At 39.8% G+C, this 19,005-nt stretch overlaps 1 protein-coding gene across 12 annotated transcripts in view; it reads left to right on the top strand.

The window, feature by feature from the left end:
- Positions 1 to 19,005, top strand: part of C2CD3 (C2 domain containing 3 centriole elongation regulator) — a 155,172-nt gene that overhangs the window by 33,244 nt on the left and 102,923 nt on the right. For all 12 annotated transcript variants that reach the window (XR_012423507.1, XR_012423505.1, XR_006692000.3 and 9 more), the window contains 4 exons: positions 172 to 395; positions 1,051 to 1,298; positions 6,789 to 6,921; positions 7,373 to 7,501. Coding sequence is in view for 6 of the 12 variants with exons in the window: in XM_045370246.2 (XP_045226181.2) it covers positions 172 to 395; positions 1,051 to 1,298; positions 6,789 to 6,921; positions 7,373 to 7,501 (734 nt within the window). In the remaining 6 variants the exon portion in view is untranslated. The remainder of the gene's footprint in view (positions 1 to 171; positions 396 to 1,050; positions 1,299 to 6,788; positions 6,922 to 7,372; positions 7,502 to 19,005) is intronic.

The following is a 19,005-nucleotide window of genomic DNA, read 5'->3' as shown; positions in this document are numbered from 1 at the left end:
GGAAGCTTAGTAAGAGATGAAGCTTCTGAGGTAGGCAGGAATTTAGATAATTAATGGGGGACATTAATCTTGTAAGGAATGGGGGACATTAATTAATATTAAGCAGGGGAGTCTTAAAATTAGTTAATTAATGCTGAAGAAAATTTCTCGTATACTACGTGTCTCTCTTAGGTCTCACTTGCTCTGGAGCCTCTGTCAGAAACTTACGACAGCTACCATCCACTTCCTACCACTGACATGACAGAAAACGTGCTTTTATCTAAGCAGGGATTCAGAGAGAATACTGAACCCAGCAGTACCCAGTTTCAGGTTCCATCAAGGCCCCGCGACATACATACCATCAAAATTGATGGAAAAGAGTTGGGAGCCAACAGCAGTAGATCAACCACTCCAAGGTAATTACCACACCTAATACCAGTCAATCTGTCAGTTAACTCCACTGTACTTGTGATTTCTGTCTTTCATTTATGGTTGAGTAAAAGATTAACAGCAGAGAGAGGCACAGTCCTCATTTAGCCGATAACTGTGAAGCCCTCGCTCTGGTCCTGTTTTGATACTAGGTGCTGGGCCTAGAAATAAGTAAGACATAATTTCTGTTTTCGAGGACTACTCACAATCTCACAATGAAGCCACTCACAATGAAGCCAACATACAAATAAATGACAAAATGATATCCAGATGCAGGACAGATGTTCATGAGGGAAAAGAGGGAAAGGGAGCTATTCTGTGAAACAGAATGGAATAAGAATCAGGTTTTTATTTTAAGTAATTATTTATGAAGCATTTGCTTTGTGTCAGGCTCTGCTGAGCTCTTCGTTTTATTGTCTCGCTTAAGCTATGACTCCCTAACTGTAGGTAAAGCATCTGTTACTTCTATAATTTGGGAGATGAAAAAGAGATTTACAAAGTTGCATTGCAAATAAATCACCCCTTTTGAGGTCCAAACTACCTTGCCAAAACCGCTGGTCTACTTTCTGTCTCTGACAAAATAGAATGTTACCATAATAGATTATATATTGCTGATGTTCTCCTTTTTTAAAAAAAAAACAGGGGAAAAGACCATGTATACTTTGCAGAGAACCCTGATACAATAAAGGATTCTTCCTTTGGACTACAGCACCATCTTAATTCAGGACAGAGTTTAGAGTCTGTAACTCTGAAAGGCAGAGCTCCACGGAAGCAGATGTCCCTTCTGAGCAGTTCTGAATTCCAGCCTCAAATTAGAACAGTTGCCAAGAGTCACAGTGACTCATGCATTCTTTCTTCAAACAACCCCCCTACCAAGGATCTTCTTTCAGGTATGTATTTATTTGTGAACTGAGTCAGACTAAACTACGTTTATTGGGATTGCTCTACTTGTTAGCCAGCCTACAAAGAGAACCAAGACTCTTGTTTGAACTAAGTCAAATAAAAACAGGCAGTCTTGCTAGAGTCCAGCATCTTGCACCATTTAAAGACAGCCGTATTAAACCACCAGGGTATTTTTAAATAATTACTCGGTGCATAAAATTGCAGGTTTGGCAAAGGAATCATTTAAAAGGAATTGGATATGAAGGGAAAACCTTTATCATAGAAAAGGGTTAGTCCTTATTTTGTCCAAAATAATTCAAGGCAAGTAAGGTTTTTGTCTCATCATCAGCATTTATTTATCCCACTGTATGGAGACTAGTACCAAATCCATTTCACATTCTGAAAACTTAGTCTTAGTGAGAACATTCAGTATACAACTGCTAATCTTCATCCTGGGAATTAAATAATGACTTGTGGCCAAATAGAAGAAGAAAGGAGACAGTTTACCCTTATAAGGGCTTAGACAGAAATAAAAAAGCAAACAGGAACAGAATTAGATTACCTCATGTTAAGGAGTGGTATAATAAAAGCAATTGACTTAACATTACACTGTAATGTTCAACCATGTATCTCTTTGACCTCAAGATCATAACAGGAATTTGTCTACATCCCTACAAGTAAAATTTCCAAAATTAAAATATCTGTAGCATCAGAACTATGTGGTTACATAATTAAGCACATTTTGTAAAAGAACAAAAACATTTTGTTTATATTTTTTCAACTGAAATGTCTTAGATTCCCTACTCTAAAAAATATACAGGCCGGGCGCGTTGGCTCACGCCTATAATCCCAACACTTTCGGAGGCTGAGGCAGGCAGATCACTTGAAGTCAGGAGTTCGAAACTAGCCCGGCCAACATGGTGAAACCCTGTCTCTACTAAAAATACAAAACTTAGCCAGGTGTGATAGTAGGCGCCTATAGTCCCAGCTACTCGAGAGGCTGAGGCAGGAAAATCACTTGAACCCAGGAGGCAGAGGTTCTTGTGACCCACAATCACACCACTGCACTCCAGCCTGGGCAACAGAGTGAGACTCTGTCTCAAAAAAAAAAAAAAAGAAAAAATATATATATTTAAAAGTATATATATATATATATGTATGTATGTATACTCCAAGATTATAAACTATTAATTTTAGTCTTTAATGCAAAGACTGCGTTAACAAGAAAGAAAATGAACCCACTGTACTCAGCACTTGTCAGCTCATTTGTGTAGACCCGGGCACCAGACTTTAAGAAAGATATTTGTTGACTCAATAAGCAGTTATCTATTCAGCATTACCAGATGACTGGTGCTCTTCTAGGCATCAGGGCCACAGTAGTTAAAAAGAAAAAAGATATAAACTCCCGCTGTATGGGTTTTATATTGATTGGAAGACAAATGATAGACTAAATAAATAACCATGTGTTACTTGGTGATCATGGCAATGGCGATACATCAAGCCAGGAAGGTGAGAGAAGGGGATGTTAGTTTTACATAGGTTGGCAAAGGAAGACCTCATTAACAAGATAACATTAAGCTACTCAGGAGGCTGAGGTAAAAGGATCACTTGAGCCCAGGAGTTCAAGTCCAGCCTGGACAATGTAGCAAGATCTCATCTCTAAAAAAAAAAAAAAGCAAAGAGAAAAAAGAAGGTAACATTAAAGATCTAAAGGAAAGGAGATGTGTTCCTTCTTTTTTTTTTTTAACTTTTATTATTTTTTTTTTTTTATTATACTTTAAGTTCCGGGGTACATGTACAGAATGTGCAGTTTTGTTACACCCATCAACCCATCACCTACATTAGGTATTTCTCCTAATACTATCTCTCCCATAGCCCCCCACCCCCTGACAGGCCCTGGTGTATGATGTTCCCCTCCCTGTGTCCATGTGTTCTGAAAGGAGATATGTTCCTTCTAAGGAGAGTAACCAGACTGGTAAAAGGACCAGCAAGAGATAGCCTGGAGAAAACAGCTGCCACTTATTGAGCACTAATTATGCACTAGCTACTATGCCAAGTGTTTTATATACATAATCTTATAAAAGTCATGTGAGGTAGGTATTATCCCCATTTTAAAATGAAGACACAAGCTCAGACTTAGGAAGCTCCTGTGCTATCAAAGGGGGCAGCTCTCATTTATTATTGTCTCAGACTTTAAGGCAAAGTCCTATGCTTCATCTGACTCTAGTTTCATTGTTTACCTAGGCCTGTTTTGTTTTGTTTTGCTTTTGCTTTTTAAATCAAGACTTTGCTGGCCAGCTGTTCAAGCCAAGCAGAATATGCCATGCACAACCCATGGGCTGTCAATGTGCAATCTCTTCAATAAGAGTTACTAGGATCTGTGGATTTACAGATAAAACAAGATAGATTTTGACTCAGTCTGAGTTAGTAGTCTGACTTGTGCACAAATGAGAGAGGGACCACATCTCTGTAAATGGTCAGGTGTGGGCTAGATAACCTTCTGATGTGACTTTTACAGATGGGGTTAAATTATCAGGTACATAGCTGGATAAGATCTTTTTTATTTTTCAATTTTATTTTAGATTCAGAGGGTATATATGCAGGTTTGTTACCTGGTTATATTGCATGGTGCCAAGAATTGGGGTATCAATGATCCTGTCACCCAGGTACTAAGTGTAGCATCCAATAGTTTTTCAGCCCTTGCCCCTGTCTTCCCTCCCCCTCTAGTGGTCTCCAGTTTCTATTGTTGCCGTCTTTTTATCCCTGAGTACCCAGTTTTTAGCTCCCATTTATAAGTGAGAGCATACAGTCTTGAGTTTCCTGTTCCTGGTATAATTTCCCTGGGAAAGTGGACTCCGGTTGCACTGGATAAGATCTTCAAAGGTCCCTTCCAACCACAAGATTAAGTGGGCCACTTTAGTAAGCATAGAACTGAGGTCGTGGGAGGGACACGACAAATACGTCAACCTAATGATTTTTCTGGTCTTTGATGTGCTAATACACTACCAGAAACGAGGGGACAAGGCTGTATCAGTCAACCAGCTATTATTTATGAAACACTAACTACACAGCAGGATACTGTCCTTCTCCATTTTCAAAATAGCAATGATACATTAGATTCTTCTCCTACTTCACGTCTCTGACTATCATACATATCCTTTAACCAGCCAGAGAAAAATCTACTTTAAAAGGTTAATATGATTAGGTTCTGCCTACCAAGATAATCTTCCTGTCTTAAGGTAAGCATTGATTATATCTGCAAGTCCGGGCAAGCCAGCTCATGCCTATAATCCCAGCACTTTGGGAGGTTGTGGTGGGAGGATCACTTGAGCCTGGGAGGTCGAGGCTCCAGTGAGTCGTGATCATGCTACTGCGCTCCAGCCTGGGTAACAGAGGGAGACCTTGTCTCAAAAAAAAAAAAAAAAATTTGTTTTAAATAATTACATCTGCAAAATCCTTTCATAGTAATACCTAGACAAGTGTTTGAATTACTAGGACAAGGTATGAGTATATGAGGCACTGGGGACCTTGGGGTAGCCATCTTACAATTCTGTCTATCATAGTGAGTGATCTTTATTTTTTAGTTTAGTTGTATTGCCACATCATACATTGAACATATGATATTTAAGATTTTTGATTTTTTTTTTAAGTTTTTAAGGTATATTTTGACTTCTTTACAGTAACAAATATTAGATGTTTTGATGTTTATGGACTTTGGGAGGCAAGGGCAGGAGGATAGCTTGAGGCCAAGAGTTCAAGACCAGCCTGGGCAACATAGCAAGATACCATCTGTACAAAAAAGTTAAAAACAAACCAGGCATGGTGGTATGCACCTATAGTCCTAGCTACTTGGGAGGCTGAGGTGGGAGGATTGCTTGAGCCTGGAAGTTCAAGGCTTTAGTGAACTATGATTGTACCACTGCATTTCAGCTAGGGCAACAGAGCAAGACCCTGTCTCTAAAAATATGTAAATAATGAATAAGACTATGGATATTTTTGACTTGTTTTTTTTCTTGGCCTAACCATCGTATTTTATTTTTAGAAATTATAAAATTAGACTGGGAGTTAGGCACTTTCTAAGTGCCTGCGGAACCTCAAGAAAATAATAAGACCTCCTGTATCTGTTGGAATAATACTATTGGGCCTGAGCTTTTTTACTGTATTTGTTTTTATTTAGAAACAGGGTCTCACTATGTTGCCCAGGCTGGAACACTGTGACTATTGATAGGTGTGATCATAGCACACTATCCCCTCAAACTCGTGGACTCAAGCCGTCTTCCTGACTCAAGCAATCCTCCTGCCTCAGCCTCCCAAGTCACTGGGACCATGGGCACATGCTGCCCTGCCCGGCTAGCACTCAGCTTTTAAAAAGAAACCTAGGAACTAAGTAGGGTCATAGATAGTATAGCAGTTAAAAGCATAGGATGTGGAATCATCTGGTTATAGACGTATTATGTGTGCAACTTGGCCAAGTTACCTACTCTCTGCCTCAATTTTTTTTTCTTTTTTTATATTTTAAGTTCTAGGGTACATGTGCACAACGTGCAGGTTTGTTACCTATGTATACATGTGCCATGTTGGTGTGCTACTCCCATTAACTCGTCATTTACATTAGGTATATCTCCTAATGCTATCCCTCCCTCCTTCCCGCCCCCCCATGACAGGCCCCGGTGTGTGATGTTCCCCTTCCTGTGTCCAAGTGTTCTCATTGTTCAATTCCCACCTATGAGTGAGAACATGCGGTGTTTGGCTTTTGGTCCTTGCGATAGTTTGCTGAGAATGATGGTTTCCAGCTTCATCCATGTCCCTACAAAAGACATGAACTCATCCTTTGTTATGTCTGCCTCAGTTTTTTATCTGGAAAACAAAAGAAGTCGTAGTACATATCTCAGAGGACTATTGGGAGGATTAAATGAGTAATACATGTTAAAATATTTAGAATAGTGCCTTGCATGTGGTAAACATTCAATAAATGTTTTCTCTCATTTCTGGTGCTGTTATTGTTGTGGGACCCCTTAAGGAACGGGGTAAATTTTACCTATCAGAAAGTCTGAAAACTCAGGTTTTATTCTGACTTTTCCATTAACCTGCTGTTTGAGTTGTGGAAGCTTTTTAGCGCTCTTTTCTTCATCCATAGAAGTATAAATTTGATATCTGGATACAAAAAATATATAAACATTACTAACCTTATTAGGTACAAACACCAGTCGGAAGAGTCAGTGCATGGATATAACAACCCCACAAGAGGTCAGTCTCCGGAATGGAGACTTCATTCATTGTTATAATGCCAGCATCTAAAACAGTGCACAGTAGAAGCTCAGTAAACATCTCTTTTGAGTAAATGTCCTCAAGGAATTCTCAAGCTAATGGGGAAGGCAGATGAGTAAACTATTACAGTACACACTGGTGAGTCCCATGATAAAAGGAAATGCCCTGAATATTCCAAATGTTTCTGCTGCATTTTGGGTTTTTCTGTTTTCTACATTTACCCTCTTCAGCTCTGTTAGAACAAGGCAATAAACTGCGTAATGCCATGGTGATTTCTGCAATGAAATCAAGCCCAGAGACCAGCGTGTTGTTGGACCAAGTTCATCCTCCTATTAATGAAGATTCTCTTAGAGCATCAACACAGTAAGTTACAGGATAGACAGAACCCTAACAGTTCATTTCTTAATAGTTGTTAACCTGTGTTTTTGTCAAGTTATGGACTAGATAATCTTGGAAACGCTTATCAAATAATTCCTGATGTGGTGGGAAAGAAGCCTACACTAGGAGTTAAGATACTGAAGATCTTATCCTAGCACTGGCACTTGCAGCGTATGTAAATGGGTAAATTCTTTACTCTCTCTGAACTGGTATCCTTGGATGTAAAATGGGGATCTTCTCTCCCTACCTCACAGAAATGAGATGGGATTCTACTGTAGGAAAGAGCTTTGCAAAGTGTAAAGTTTTATTTAAGGCAGTTAAGTCTAAAGTACATTAAATTTTCTGAGTCAGACCAGCTGCATGTACAAAGTGATTATGATTTAGATTTTTTCCATCTGTTAGCCACTCAGTGAAAAAGTATTTTTCCACACCTTAGAATCAGAGCCTTTTCTAGGAATCAATTTAAAGACCACATTGAAGATCACCTCCTCCCTTCAACTGAGAATACATTTTGGAGACATGACACAAAAGCTGATACCAGAGCTATACAGCTGCTATTAGGCAGGTAAGCACTATTAACTGGCTTTCTTCCTTTTAAACTTTTCCTCCAATTCATAGTATACAATGTTATCGGATTTATCTTCCTAAAGTAACATGTCCTTAGACTAACCAAACCCTTCCCTGTTGCTTAAATGATCACTCATTGCCTACTAAATAAAACTCCAAACTTTAGCCCTTTACTTTTGGCTTCACTTACAGAATGATCCCATTCTACCTCACCATTCTTACCTCCCAACTCTTTCCCCAACACCAGTGTTAACATGGTATGATGAAAAGGCATGGATTTTAAACAGATACAAGTGGAAATTCGACGTTCATCTCTAATTAGCTTTGTGGCCTTAAGCAGGTATCTCTGAACTTCAGAGGCATTGGTAAAATTGGAATTGTACCTAACCTTGCAAAATTGTTGTAAGTATTAAAAATGATGTACATAAAAGAGTAGCACAATGCTTGACACATAATATTTTGAGGGGTTTTTTTTTGGGGTTTTTTTTGTTGTTGTTGTTGTTGAGACGGAGTCTCGCTGTGTCGCCCAGGCTGGAGTGCAATGGCCGGATCTCAGCTCACTGCAAGCTCCGCCTCCTGGGTTTACGCCATTCTCCTGCCTCAGCCTCCCGAGTAGCTAGGACTACAGGCGCCCACCACCTCACCCGGCTAGTTTTTTGTATTTTTTAGTAGAGACAGGGTTTCACCGTGTTAGCCAGGATGGTCTCGATCTCCTGACCTCGTGATCCGCCCGTCTCGGCCTCCCAAAGTGCTGGGATTACAGGCTTGAGCTACCGCGCCCAGCCTGTTTTTTGGTTTTTTTGAAACGGAGTCTCACTCTGTCGCCCAGGCTGGAGTGCAGTGGCACAATCTTGGCTCACTGCAACCTCCACCTCCCGGGTTCAAGTGATTATCCTGCCTCTGCCTCCCAAGTAGCTGGTACTACAGAGATGCACCACCACACTTGACTAATTTTTGTATTTTTAGTAGAGATGGGGTTTCACCATGTTGTCCAGGCTGGTCTCGAACTCTTAACCTCAAGTGATCTGCTCGCTTCAGCCTCCCAAAGTGCTGGGATTACAGGCATGAACCACAGTGCCTGGCCAACACATAGTATTTTTACTGTTGGTAGCTGTTTCTGTTAACATTATGAATAACACGTGCCCTCCAACCAGACTCATCTATTTATTGTCTCTGATATAAAAGATACTGTCTACATTCATGTCTTGGAAAGTTAATAGGGCATAGTGGTTAAAAGCAGTATGTGCCGAAGTTTTAAAGGTTATGGGAGAGCATGTGTTTCAAAGGCTCCAAAAGCTCACACCTACAATCCCCACACTTTGGGAGGCTAAGGTTGGCAGATCACCTGAGTTGGGGAGTTTGAGACCAGCCTGGCCAACAGGGTGAAACCCTGTCTCTACTAAAAGTACAAAAATGAGCCAGGCATGGTGGTGCAGCTACTCAGGAGGCTGAGGCAGGAGAACTGCTTGAACCCTGGAGGTGGAGGTTGCAATGAGCTGAGATCATGCTACCGCACTCCAGCCTGGATGATAGAAGGAGTGAGACTCCATCTCAAAAAAAAAAGAAAATAAAAAACCTCCAATTAGTTTGACTTGAAGTTTAGACTTCTATTACAGGGAAGTGACAACACTACATACTCATCGTATGCTAATGGTAGGAATGAGTAGAGTGAGTAGAGGTATAATGGAAAAGGTAAGTGGAAGCCAGACTTTGATTATTGTGTTAATGAATCTGGACCTTAAAAATTGTGTAAACATCAAAATGTTTTGAGCAGAAGATCACTGTCACAACAGTACGGAAAAGCATTGGATAGAAGAGATGGGAAATCATGTGGGGGTTTTTTTCTCCCTGGCAGAAGGGGAGAGGTAAGACATTAAAGTTGAAATGACAGAATTTGATTACTTATTAGTTGTAGAAAGAGGGCAAAGAGTAAAACATGATCCCTAGGGTTTTTGCCCTAGTGACTTCATGGATCATAATGATTGAAATTATTGAAAATCCTTAAGCAGGCATAAGGCCAAGTTCAAGTTTGAGCATGTAAATCTGTTAAACTTGAGTTGTAGGCACTTGGATATATAGAGCTGAAGCCCAAGAGAGAGGACTAGCCCAAAGATAAAAATTGGAGATTTGTTAGCTACTCTGTAATAACCGAAAGTTTTGGAGTGGACAAGATCACCCAGAGAGAGTATGGTAGAATGAAAGTAAGAATAAAAGTTAAAATTTTTCCCCATTCTTTGCCAGGCATGGTGGCTCACACCTGTACACTCAGCATTTTGGGTGTCTGAGGCAGGCAAATTGCTTGAGCCCAGGAGGTCAAGACCAGCCTGGGTAACATAGGGAAACCCTGTCTCCACAAAAATTGCAAAATTGCTTGGCGTGGTGGTACATGCCTATAGTCCCAGCTACTGGGGAGGTTCAGGTGGGAGAATTGCTTGAGCCCAGGAGGCAGAGGTTACAGTGAGCCCAGATCATGCCACTGCACTCCAGCCTGGGCAACAGAACAAGACCCTGCCTCAAAATAAAATAAACCTCAACAAAATGATAATGAAAGAGTAGAAAAGGCATAAACTCACAAGAACCAAAAGGGGAGGTGACAGCAAAAGAAAGATGTCAATAAAATTTTGGAAGCTAGAAAACAGGTGAACAAAGGTAACTGACCTAGCAAAATAGAGAAGTCTGTATGTTTGAGGTTAGAGGACCAACAGTTTGATTGCAGTAGCCCAAAAAGACTACTGCAGGAATTAGAAACACCAAAGCAATATCTGAGTTTGAGGCTAAAATAGAGGACTGGTTAAGAAAAAATAAATAGGAGCAATTAGATCCTTCTTTCCCCTCTCCAAGATCTGGACAGACAGTATAGAATAGAGATTAATTGAAAGAGAACCTCAAACCAGATTGCCTGTATTTGAACCTGAACTCTGCCACTCAGTAGTTGTAAAACATTATGTAAGTTACTTAACCACCTTCTACTACAGTTTCCTCACCTATAAAAAGGATATAACCTACTTCAGTGATATGTAGTGTGGACTCAGTGAATTAATTCCTGTAAACATCTTACAGAATGACCTCTCAATAAATGTTAGATATTATTATTATAATACCATCTCCCATCCCCAGAGCCAGAAGACTGACATTACCCTGCCCAGTGAAAGACAAGCAGTTTAATATATAGAGGTTACAAACTGATCCTTAGATGCAAGGCTGTCAAGCAAACTGAGGGTAGTGGTGAGGACCATACCAAGGAAATGGAGACTAAATTAAAGTCTGCATATGGAATGATGAACACCCCTCCTACCTCTGATCCCCATTACCTCTTGACTCCTAGAACACTGACAGCCACATCACCTCCCAAGTAGGAGATTGATATTTTGCTGAGAAACCGTCTAGCTCAAGAGAAAAGAAGTACAGATACCAACCATTAGAGATTACTCAACAAAATGGTCTAGCTCTGCCCAATTATTTTATAATGAAACCAACCAGTCAACAAGTTTTCTCCCACTCCCAACTGGAATATGACACTTCCGGTCAGCATTTCAGTGCCTGACTTTTAATATGAACAGATAGCCACAATTTGTAGATGTTTGAGGAATGCTTCAACATGTAAACAGAGAACAATATTTAATGTAAAATTTGGAAGAGAAAGATGAGGAAAAATCCCAGAAAGTTCAACAAAAAGAATGGAGTTGGAAAATCGGAAAAAAAAATATAAAATTGAGGATATTTTAAGGAGGTTCAATGTCCAAATTATGGGAATTCTAAAAAGAAGATGAAAGAAAAAAGGAGAGAAAGGAATTATAAAAGTAAATTTCCCTGAAATGAAGCACATGAGCTTTCATGTTGGTATTTGAACCAAGATATCTCTCCCTATCCCTCCGAACTCACAGAAATAGAAACACCACTCCAGGCTAAGGCAGGCAAGACTTTAGGGCCCCCTCTTCCCTTAGTTACTAGTTGGTGGACTGTGTTCCCAGGGAGGGGTAGATTCAAATTATTAATACTAGCATTAGAAATTAAAGCAGGGACATTAATACCAACTGTATACAAATAAAACAGATGGTAAAGAAATACCATGAACAATTGTACAACAATAAAGTCAACGACTTAGATGAAATGGACAGATTCCTAAACTATCTCAAGAGGAAGTAGACAACATGGACTGGGCGCGGTGGCTCACGCCTGTAATCCCAGCACTTTGGGAGGCTAAAGCGGTCGGATCACGAGGAGACCGAGACCATACTGGCTAACACGGTGGAACCCCATCTCTACTAAAAATGCAAAGAATTAGCCGGGCATGGTGGCAGGCACCTGTAGTCCCAGCTACTTGGGAGGCTGAGGCAGGAGAATGGCGTGAACCCAGGAGGCAGAGCTTGCAGTGAGCCGAGATGGCATCACTGCACTCCAGCCTGGGCGACAGAGCAAGACTCCGTCTCCAAAAAAAGAAAAAAAGAAGAAATAGACAATATGAAGAGACCTCTAACAAAGCAATTAATAATTGAAATAGTAAAAATTAACTAAAGAGATTGAATTAGTAACTTTGAAACTACCCACAAAGAAAAGCCCAGGTCCAGACAGCTTCACTGCTGAATTCTACCAAAGAAGAGTTGATACCAATTCTTCACAAACCTTTCTAAAAAATTAGAATAGTAGAGAACACTCCTCAACTCATGAGGCAAGCATTACTCTGATGCAAATCCAGACAGGAGCATCACAAAAGAAAACTACAGATCAATATGAATGTGACACAAAAATCTTCCAGAAAATGCTTGCAAACCGAACCCAGCAACATATAAAAATAATTTTATACCATGACCAAGCAGGATTTATTCCAGGAATGAGAGTTAGTTTGACATCTGAAAATAAATATATGTGATCCACCATTATCTATATCTGTATCGAGAGAGAGAGAAACAGATAAATTTTTTTTTTTTTTTTTTTGAGACAGAGTCTCACTCTATCACCCAGGCTAGAGTGCAATGGCTTGATCTCAGCTTACCGCAACCTCTGCCTCCCGGGTTCAAGCAATCCTCCTGCCTTAGCCTCCCAACTAGCTGGGATTACAGGTGTGTGCCACCACACCTGGCTAATTTTTGTATTTTTAGTAGAGATGGGGTTTCACCATGTTGGCCAGGCTGGTCTCAAACTCATGACTTCAGGTGATCTGCCCACCTTGGCCTCCCAAAGCACTGGGATTACAGGCGTGAGCCACCGCACCCGGCCTCACCATATCAATAGAATAAGAAACAAAAACCACATGATTATCTCAAAAGATGCAGAAAAACAGCCAGTCATGGTGGCACGTGCTTGTAGTCCCAGCTACTTGGGAGGCTGAGGCAGGAGAATCCCTTGAGCAACAGTGAGCTGTGATTACTACACTCCAGTCTGGGTGACAGAGTGAGATCTTGTCTCAAAAAAATAAAAAATAAAATAAAAACTGTAAAACATTGTTGAAATAAAGAAGATTTAAATATATGGAAAAAATCCTATGTTTATGTTTCAACACAATATCAGAATCCCAGCTGACTTTTTTGTGGAAATTGACAAGCTGTTTCTCAAATTCATAGGAAATTGCAGGGGACCCAGAACAGCCAAAACAATCTTGGAAAAAAAAAAGTAGGACTCACACTTTCCAATTTTAAAGCTTGCTACAGAGCAACAGAATCAAGTCAGTGTGATACTGGCATAAGGATAGACGTATAAATCCATGGAATAGAATTGATAGTTTAGAAATAAACCCATCTATCTGTGGTCAACTAATATGAGTTAGACAAGGCTGTGAAGACCAATCAATGGGGGAACAAATAGTCTTTTCAACAAATGGTGCTGGAACAACTGGATGGCCCCATGCAGAAAAAATGAAGTTGGGACCAGGCACAGTGGCTTATGCCTGTAATCCCAACATTTTGGGAGGCTGAGGCAGTTGGATCACTTGAGGCCAGGAGTTTGAGACCAGCCTGGGCTACATGGTGAAACCCCCATCTCTACAAAAAATAAAAGTAAAAAAGATTAGCTAGGTATGGTGGCACATGACTATAGTCCTAGCTGTTCAGGAGACTGAGGCAGAAGGATTACTTGAACCCAGGAGTTCAAGGATACACTGAGCTAGGATTACACCACCGCATTCCAGTTTCGGTGACAAAGCAAGACCTGTATCTAAAAAAAAAAAAAAAAAAAAAAAAATGAAGTTGGACCCTTATCTCACACAGTATACAAAAATTAACTCAAAATGGATAAAACAGCTAAATGAAAGAGCTAAAACTATAAAACTCTTAGAGAAAACATAGAGGTAAATCTGTGACCTTGGATTTGGGAAAAGATTCTTAGATATGACACCAAAAGCACAAACAACAAAAGAAAAGATACATAAATTGGATTCCATCAAAATTGAAAACTTATGTGCTTCAAAGGACACTATTAAAGTGAGAAGACACCACAGAATGGGAAAAAAAAATGGCAAACCTTACATCTGATACAGGACTTATATCTAGAACATATAAATAACTTACATGACTTAATAATTAAGGAACAAATAATCCAATTAGAAATATGGGCAATGGATCTGAATAAACATTTCTCCAAAAAAATATATTAAGATAACTAACATGGCCGGGTGTGCTGACTCAGGCCTGTAGTCCCAGCATTTTGGGAGGCCAAGGCAGGCGGATCACGAGGTCAGGAGTTCGAGACCAGTCTGACCAACATGGTGAAACCCCATCTCTGCTAAAAATACAAACAAATTAACTGGGCGTGGTGGTGTGCGCCTGTAGTCCCAGCTACTCAGGAGGCTGAGGCAGGAGAATCGCTTGAACCTGGGAGGTGCAGGTTGCAGTGAGCCAAGATTGCACTACTGCACTCCAGCCTAGGCAATAGAGTGAGACTCCATCTCAAAAAAACGAAAAAGAAAAAAAAAGGCTGGGCGTGGTGGCTCACGCCTGTAATCCCAGCACTTTGGGAGGCCGAGACGGGCAGATCATGAAGTCAGGAGATCGAGACTATCCTGGCTAACACAGTGAAACCCCGTCTCTACTAAAAATACAAAAAATTAGCCAGGCGTGGTTTTGGGCACCTGTAGTCCCAGCTGCTCGGGAGACTGAGGCAGGAGAATGGCGTGAACCTGGGAGGTGGGCGACAGAGTGAGATTCCGTCTCAAAAAAAGAAAAAAAAAAAAAGATTGCCAATATACACATGAAAAGATGCTTGACACCATTTGTTATCAGGAAATCAAGACAATGAGATACTACTTCACACCCACTAAAGTCAAATAGTCTATGCATTAATGAGGTTGTGGAGAATTTGAAACCCTGGTACACTGCCGGCAGGAATGTAAAATGATGAAGCTACTTTGGAAAATAGGCTGTCAACTCCTCAAACTCATACCTATAGATTTACCATATGACAGAAAACAATAAAATTTTTAAACAAAGATTTACTATGTGACCCAGCATTTCAACTCCTAGCTATATACCCAAGGGAAATTAAAACATACGTCTACATAAAAATGTGTACACGAATGTTCATACCAGCATTATTCAACTGGATAGCCACATGGAAAAAAAATGAAGCAACCCCAAAAATGAAACTAACTAAATGTCCATCAACCGATGAATGGATTAAGAAATCTGGAGTATCCATACAGTAGAGCAGTGTTTTTACATTTGGCCATCAAGGTGAAGTACTGCTACATGTTACAACATGGATGAACCTTAAAAACATGCTAATTGAAAGAAACCAGGCCGGGCGCAGTGTTGGTACCTCACACCTGTAATCTGGGAGGCCGAGGTGGGAGAATCACTTTAACTCAGGAGTTCAAGACCAGCCTGGGCAACATAGGGAGACCCCGTCTCTACAAAAAGTAAAAAATTAGCCTGGGGTAGTGGCGTACACCTGTAGGGTCCTGCCTGCTCAGGAGGCTGAGGTGGGAGGATCACTTGCACCTTGGAAGTTGAGGCTGCAGTGAGCTGTGATTGCACCACTGTATTCCAGCCTGAGTTGCAAAGCAAGACCCTGTCTTAAATAAAAAGAAGCCAGTCACAGGCAAATATATGTACTTTTATTTCATTTAGATGAAATGTACAAATAGGCAAATCTATAGAGATAGGAAATAGATGAATAGTTCCTTAGGGCTGGGAGTGCTGATGGGCAGGGTAGTGATAGCTAAAGGTTATGGAGTTTATTTTTGAGATGACGAAAATGTTTTAAAATTGAGTGGTGATGGTTGGTCACATTTATGAACATACTAAAAACTATCGAGTTGCTCACATTATTTATTTTGTCTTTTTATTTTCATTTTTTTGAGACAGAGTTTTGCTTTGTCACCCAGGCTGGAGTGTAGTGGCGCAACCTCAGCTAACTGCAACCTCTACTTCCCGGGTTCAAGCAATTCTCCTGCCTCAGCTTCCCGAGTAGCTGGGATTGCAGGCGCATGCCACCACGCCCAGCTAGTTTTTTGTATCTTTAGTAGAGACAGGGTTTCACTGTGTTGGCCAGGCTGGTATTGAACTCCTGACCTCAAGTCATCCACCAGCCTCGGCCTCACAAAGTGCTGGGATTACAGGTGCGAGCACCATATCTGACCAAATTGCTCACTTTAAATGGGAAGATTGTATGGTATGTGAATTATATCTCAATAAAGCTGTTTATGGAAAAAAAAGGATCAAGAACTCAGAACAGTGAATGAAAAAAGATATACTAAGACACATAATTATGAAATTTTAAAATACTGAGAGACAATAGTAAAAGCCTCCAGAAAGGGAGAAAGAATAAAGGTCACATATACAATATCAGGAATTGGAATGACATCAGGTTTTCTACCACTTCCTTGGAAGACAGTGCAGAAATGTCTTCAGAATTCTGAAGTAAAATTATTTTCAACCTAAAATTCTACTCCTAATCAAACTATTAATCAAGTGTGAGGGTAGAGTAAAAATAACTTTATTCAGATTCTCAGAAGTTTACCTGTCTTGCACTATTCCTCAGAAAACCACAGGAAAATATCTTCTACTGAACATTGATTTTAGGAAGAAAGAGTAAGACATATAGTCTAAGAAATAGGGGCTACAACACAGAAGAGGGATAGAAGGAGATTTCGGATATATAACATAGAGAGAGAGCAAGCAGTCCATATAGGGGCATCCCTGACTTCAGTAGGGATGTTTCTAAGGAGTGAAGAGGTGAAGGGGAATGGAACATATATTGACCAAATTTTCAGTTCTCTCTTAGGAAATGTTCAATTCTCTTGAAGAATTCAGTCATAAAGTAGTAATAGGGTCAAAGAAAACTAAGCAAATGAAAATTAAGGCAGTTAATTTATACTAGGGATAATTACTTGTATAAGAAAAGAGGTGCAATAAATTATACTGTACTTGGCTCAGATACAATATTAACCCTGAAAATTAATTTAACCAAAAAATTTGTAATATAACTAAATAGAGAAGATGGATAAAAGGGAAATGTGTGGTTCAAGTGTAATGGTGTAAAAGAGTGGGTCCTTCATTTTTCATAGATCATACAGAAAAGCGAAAAATCAGAAAATAGTGGTATATTAATGTGTCACTTCAAAATACAGAGGTAAAGCCAGGCATGGGGGCTTACACCTGTAATCCCAGTATTTTGGGAGGCTACGTCAGATCGTTTAGTTCAAGACTAGCCTGGGTAACATAATGAGGCCCTGTCTCTACAGAAATTTTTAATTAGCCAGGTGTGTTGGTATGCACCTGTAATCCTAGCTACTACTAAGGAGGCTGAGACAGGAGGATCCCTTGAGCCCAGGAGTTCAAGGCTTCAGTGAGCTATGATAACACCAGTGCACTCCAGGCTGGGCAATAAAGCAAGACCATGTCTCTAATAAATTTTTAAAAAGAGAAATATGGAGGTAAATACTAGAAGAAGCATCCAAGGGAATTGAAAGTGATCCCCTCTGAGGAATCACTCAGCTACTGTTTTTTATTATAAGCCTTGTAGTCCTATTTGACTTTCAGAATAGGTATGTGTATTCTTTTATTTAAAATTATGTCTAAGAAGAAAAAGAAGAGGATAGTACTGAAAATAGGCTTACTTTATGGCCAAGGAACACAGGCAAATTTTAGCCCTTTTAGTATGTCATAGACAGGTGAATAAATTCAAAGAAATATTAATTTCAAAAAAGAGTAAAAAGTGGAAAAGTCTTCATAAATTTAAGGGTGTACAAAGTGGGGAATAACAAGCAACTGGAAAAATCTTCGTAACTTTAAGGATGTACAAGGGGGAGAGTATATGTGGCAAATAATACAGTTATATAAAAGACCAAAAAGTAGAGTTTCAAAAAGAAGCAGGTCTTAAACTCCTGGGCTGCGGAAGCTGCAGAGAGGCCATGTAGACTGGGAAGTTGTTAGTTGGATTATGGCAGTTAGGAAGCTGTTCTGACCTTTGAGAGTTACTATAGATAGATGGTTTTCAAGGAGGGGGTGATTCTTCCCCACCCCAACCCCATGAGATATTTACAGAGTCTGGAGACATTTTTCGGTTGTCACAACTGGGAATGTGCTACTGGCATCTGATAAGTGGAGGCCAGGGATCTGAAATGCATAGGACAGTCCCAAAGATAGAAGAACTGTTTGACCCAACATGTCAGCAGGGCTGAGATTGAGAAACCCTTCTGTAGCCCAGGGAAAGGTGAGGAAGGGAACGTTAACTATCTGCTTGTTCAAAATAATATAAGAACACTGTCTAATTTGAAGGTAGTGATTATATACTATTTTCTTGAGAAATTAAGGAAAGAAGTATAGCAGCTAACTTGAAAGGAAGCAACATGGAAAGAAATAATAAATAAAATCTGTAGCACAGTACCTGGCATCATATTCATTAAGAAATCATTAAGTTCACTAACAGGTGCTTATTAAATGCTAATTAATGTAGGAGAAACAGAACTATATGCATATTTTGCCCTCAAGGAACCTAAACTTTGAGGAAAAATATGGAATTTATACAAGGAACTGAAAGAAAGGTAGAAAGTAAAAATTGCTATCAAAAAAGAGACCAGTAATCTCAGCACTTTGGGAGGCCAAGGTAGGTGGATCACCTGAGGAGTTAAAGACCAACCTGACCAACATGGTGAAACCCCATCTCTAAAAATACAAAAATTAGCCGGGCGTGGTAGTGGGTGCCTATAATCCCAGCTACTAGGGAGGCTAAGGCAGGAAAATCACTTGAATCCGGGAGACAGAGGTTGCAGTGAGCCTAGATCATGCCATTGCACTCCAGCCTGGACAACAAGAGCAAAATTCCACCTCAAAAAAAAAAAAAAAAAAGAGAGAGACCAGCATAGGATTTAAAAAAAAAAAGGGAGAATTTGTTCCTTCAAAATTCTGAGTTTATAGTTACTTATATGCTTATCTTCCTATTAGTTTATAAACTATGTTTTATTCATTTTTTAATATTCTGTATAGAACTAATATCACCGTAATTAGTCCTAAATGCACATATTTTTGTTTACTGGAAGTGGGTGTGTCTGTGAATTTTTTGCAAAAT

Source organism: Macaca fascicularis, chromosome 14 (genome assembly GCF_037993035.2).
Source record: "Macaca fascicularis isolate 582-1 chromosome 14, T2T-MFA8v1.1".
NCBI classification, from domain to species: domain Eukaryota; kingdom Metazoa; phylum Chordata; class Mammalia; order Primates; family Cercopithecidae; genus Macaca; species Macaca fascicularis.
This window is presented reverse-complemented; position numbering and strand designations above follow the sequence as displayed.